General features: G+C 43.8%; 2 protein-coding genes across 3 annotated transcripts in view; one reads left to right on the top strand and one right to left on the bottom strand.

The window, feature by feature from the left end:
- Positions 1 to 314: 314 nt before the first annotated feature.
- On the top strand, positions 315 to 1,297 carry LOC147631037 (uncharacterized). Its single transcript, XM_086809021.1, has one exon. The coding sequence runs from the start codon at positions 446 to 448 to the stop codon at positions 1,073 to 1,075; it is 630 nt and encodes a 209-aa protein (XP_086665147.1). The 5' UTR covers positions 315 to 445; the 3' UTR covers positions 1,076 to 1,297.
- Positions 1,298 to 2,558: 1,261 nt separating this feature from the next.
- The window catches only part of LOC147631036 (putative beta-1,3-galactosyltransferase 3), a 4,513-nt gene continuing 2,884 nt past the window's right edge, over positions 2,559 to 4,187 (bottom strand). For both annotated transcript variants that reach the window (XM_086809018.1, XM_086809019.1), the window contains 6 exons: positions 4,117 to 4,187; positions 3,892 to 4,012; positions 3,692 to 3,779; positions 3,432 to 3,557; positions 3,136 to 3,245; positions 2,559 to 2,964 (listed from right to left, as the gene is read on the bottom strand). The exon at positions 4,117 to 4,187 is cut by the window's right edge and continues 2 nt beyond it. In XM_086809018.1, coding sequence (XP_086665144.1) covers positions 2,816 to 2,964; positions 3,136 to 3,245; positions 3,432 to 3,557; positions 3,692 to 3,779; positions 3,892 to 4,012; positions 4,117 to 4,187 — 665 coding nt within the window. In that variant the 3' untranslated portion in view covers positions 2,559 to 2,815. The remainder of the gene's footprint in view (positions 2,965 to 3,135; positions 3,246 to 3,431; positions 3,558 to 3,691; positions 3,780 to 3,891; positions 4,013 to 4,116) is intronic.

Genomic DNA, 4,187 nt, shown 5'->3' with positions numbered 1-4,187 from the left:
AAGAGCAAGGCAGCCCGTCAAAAATCAAGCCGAATCTAGTGGTGGTGACGATCCGACCATGAAAAAAGAAGAAGAAGAAAGAGGTTTGCAAGATCTTTGGAAAACATTGTTGACTAAAAGATGTGTAGGGTGACTATGGTCAGTGGTGGATGGTAGGCTTGAAAAGGTGTAATAAGGCAATTTAAGCATCAGAGTGGAAATGGTCAATAAAAAGATGGAGGAAAAAAAAGTAAAAGGTCTGTCGGCAGAGGACAACCGTCTATTCATTCTTGTTTTGGCGGCTCTCTCTCTTACACACGCGCGCACATAGCTCACACGCATTCACTTCTCTCTTCCTCTCTTTCTCTCTCCACATATACGCTTGCGCGCACTCATAGCTTTCATTCATTTCTCTCTCGCAAAAGCCACACATCTGCCATTGCCCTCTTCTGCAGTAACAGGCATCATGTCTTCTTTCGCCCATCGATCCATCTCTGTGCGTGAGAAACGCCCACAATTATCCCCCCAGTTAAGACGATCTGCCTCTGCTTACAGTGAGCACGCTCCCCCTGTTGAAATCGGCTCAAAGGGCTCTATCTTCTCACTGGTGGACAGAGACATCATCTCTTCCAATGGTGGAGAGAGCTCCAAATCATCACATGCATGGCACACCAGACTCTGGATCATCACAAGGAAGCCTAGTGGCGGCCACAACCAAAAGCCAGCAAAATTGCAGACAGTTGTTGAAAGTATTCAAGAAACTAGAGTGCCCAAGTGGAAGCAATTCTTGAGAAAGCTCAAAGGAGGAGGAGGAGGAGGAGGAGGCGGCGGCGGCGGCGGCGGTGGCAATAACAATGCAAAGAGAACAGATTATCCAAATGACGGTGGCGGCAGTCTTAACAATGCAAAGAGAACAGATTATCCAAATGATGACGCCGGCTCCAATGGTCTGCCTCCCCCATCTCTGCAACCAAGGGAGCAGCCCACGAGCCCCATCTGGGAAAGGCGCAATGTGGTGCAAATCAGTCCCCTCAATTTGTCCCACCTCAAGACATCAAGAATCAAAAGAGAGCATGCAAAGTCGCCTCAAGTTTAACCATACACCATTTGCCTACATTACAAGGCCAATTTTCCATCTTGTTCATTAATAGCACCATGTGGTGAGTCTTTTCTCTTGTTTATCACCATTGAAACCTCACTCCATGATGTCAGTTTACTCCATATTCTCTCAAATTATGGCACTTTGTACATTGGTGGCCCATTCTTTGTATCCCAAACCTAAACATATTTGGTAGCATGACTCCTTACATAATCTTTTTGTTTTAAGATTTTATTTAGTTCGGTGATTTTCTGATGTCTCAATAAAAGCAAAGCAACAAACGCTTTTTACAAGCTCTCCTTATTGTCATGGCTAACCACACACAAGGCAGCCTTGTGGCCGGTGTGCATGGGTCAGCCACACACAAGGCAGCCTTGTGGCACCGGTGTGCATGGGTCAGCCCCCGGTGGGTCTGTGACTTTAGGCTCATTATTAGAGTTGGATGACATGGCTTGAGCTTCATTACATGAGCATCCAGACAGGTCACAATGCTGGGGCTGAAAGTACTCATTGACCATTGTCAATTCATTCCACTTGCACACGCTGTGCCAAGAGAATTTTGGTGCCCTTTGGACATTTGCTAAATTTTTTTTTTTTCGAGCCGGGGTCAGAAACGAGCAAGCTCGTTTCTGAGACTCGAACAGAGAAACACTGCTTTGTCGTCTCCAGTCTCAGAACGAGTGATCCTAGGAATCAATAATCGACCCATTTTCTTACTGCCTGGCACATATGACATGCTAGATTTACATAAATAAACACTTGGAAATGTCCACACTGACAGTTTAGACAGGTATTCAATACATTATTTGGAAGCCTTGAGAGAGAACTACTTGGGAATGCTGAAAAGCAAGCTTTGTACACATGGCAGGCAGGCATATTCTTTCATGAGCCCCAGTGGTTCCTCTGCTGGCCTTGACATGGCTGTATCCACTTTCAGCCTACCCTTAAAGCAGCCAGTGCCACGTGTGTGGAAAGCGTAATATTGCTGTGATATGTTAAAGCCTCATCTATACCTGCTTCTAATTAGAATATATTCATGTTTCCCTTGTAGACCAATAGGTTTATGTTTGCAATGTAGATGAATTATGGATTGAGTTTCATGACATTGTGTCCACAGGTGTGTAGCCTAGTGGTGAAGGTGTTTTGACTCATGGGATATGAGCCCATGCCAGCTACAACCGCTGTATGCTATGTCTATCATTGAATTAATATATCATCTCAGAAAACGAAAGGTATAACACTATAGTAAGTCGATAGGAGAAAGGAAGGTGCATAGTATAAGAGATTTCGTAGGAAGTCAATCTGTAAATGAGCCATCAGGGATGGAAGTACCAACAGTGGATGGCTAACCTCCTTTGACAAGTGCAAGAAGATCCTTGTCATAGAGGGCGATCGTAAGGATACGAGTGTAAAAAGTGTTACTAAAAGTCCAAAACAAAGGCACCTCACTGCTCAAACGCATAACCTAAACAAGAACTCAAACATAATGTCTTCATTTTTTATTACCGTTCTATGCCTGCAAGGCAAAGACTGTAGAAGCATGCAATGCCTCAACAACTATCAAAGCTAAACCTCTTCTTATAAAGTTTCACATTAAACTAAACAGTTGATAAGCCTGCATTTCAAAATAGGCTTTGAATGTCACATGTGCCTGAAATCCCTCTGGATTATAGTCTTCTAGTCAGGCTTTAGATATAACCATGCTATTGTAGACATGAAGTTATATGGTTACACAATTCAAGCAAATGCGGTCCATACGGATGCTTCATCCTCACCGCATCGTTTATGTATATCTTTCATTCTATCTACTGATTTGCATATCCCACTGCAAGTCCAGTCGAAAGATGCTGCACAAACATTGCCTGACTTTGCTTTCCATTCACAATCTGCAAGGGGAAGAATGCATTTTCAATCACTTGGAAAAGCATATGTTTGGATTGTAGGATCTTTTCACAACAAAACTTCATGGGCGGGCAATCAAGAAAATGGACAGGGGATACTCCCCACCCGTCACCTGCCATCCCTCGCCCATCGAAGATATGTCACTCCAAGCTTACCCGGAGGAGTTCCGCAACACATGCTGCGGTCATCTACGTGGTCTACTTCTAAGCCGATGAGCCAAGACCCCAAGGAAACATCCTCATTGGCAAATTTATGAAGAATAGGCCTGCAAAACCACAGCATTTCAAGCCTTGCCTCTCTTGACAGTAATGCATTACTGATGACACGTGCCAATAAGCGGAGCCTATTTGGGCCTTGTACCATTGATGTGTGCCCATGTGTCCATACAGCTGGATTCACTGCAATACGTTGGGAGTATGATAGCATAATAAGGTGAGATCCTAAGACTCACAAATTCATGGATATGTAAGTTGCCAGATCTTTCGAAATTGCATAAATTTGGCCCGTGGCATGCCGGAAGTATTTGTTTCCCTCTTCTCCAAACTTCCAATGCTCAGGCTCTTGATATTTCACCCCTCTACAAAAGGATGGGTGGCAAATACCTTGTCAACGACATTATGCACTAGCATGCTCTCCGGACTACCACAAAAGCTCATCAAATGTATCTCTTTTACAAGCTAGATATATCTATGGAGGAAAAAAGGAACATACTTCTGTGATAGAACCGGGCCTGATTTCATGCAACCAATGTACACGCGAGGTTTTGTACGGTGACGTGCTAACGCCGAGCTCAACACACCTGCAAAACTCATTCAAATTCCTATGATTACAGCCACACCAAACACTGATGTTAAGTCCTGTTGTTGCTACTAGATTGAAGAACATCACATAAAAGATAGAAAAGAGATTACCAAGATTTACATGTACATCATCATCCACCTTTACATAAAAGTCGGCATCCCATTTGGCCAAGGCTGTTGCAAAGTAGATCTTTGTTTTAGCCGACAACTCGTGATATCCCTCAATATGTTCCTGCAGGTGGCAGAAAGGTTTGAAGCTTTGTGAGTGATTGCCTCTGACACCCAGACTCTAGATAGACCTCATATCACGAAATCCAGCATTTTCTAGACTCTTACTAGTCTGAGGAAATCTGAATGCTGTGCATCTTCCGTTTCGATTGCACGATCCAAAATTCCACCAGCTGTAG

This window comes from Cibotium barometz, chromosome 15 (assembly GCF_041138505.1).
Source record: "Cibotium barometz isolate CiBa-2024 chromosome 15, ASM4113850v1, whole genome shotgun sequence".
In the NCBI taxonomy this organism is placed as follows: domain Eukaryota; kingdom Viridiplantae; phylum Streptophyta; class Polypodiopsida; order Cyatheales; family Cibotiaceae; genus Cibotium; species Cibotium barometz.
This window is presented reverse-complemented; position numbering and strand designations above follow the sequence as displayed.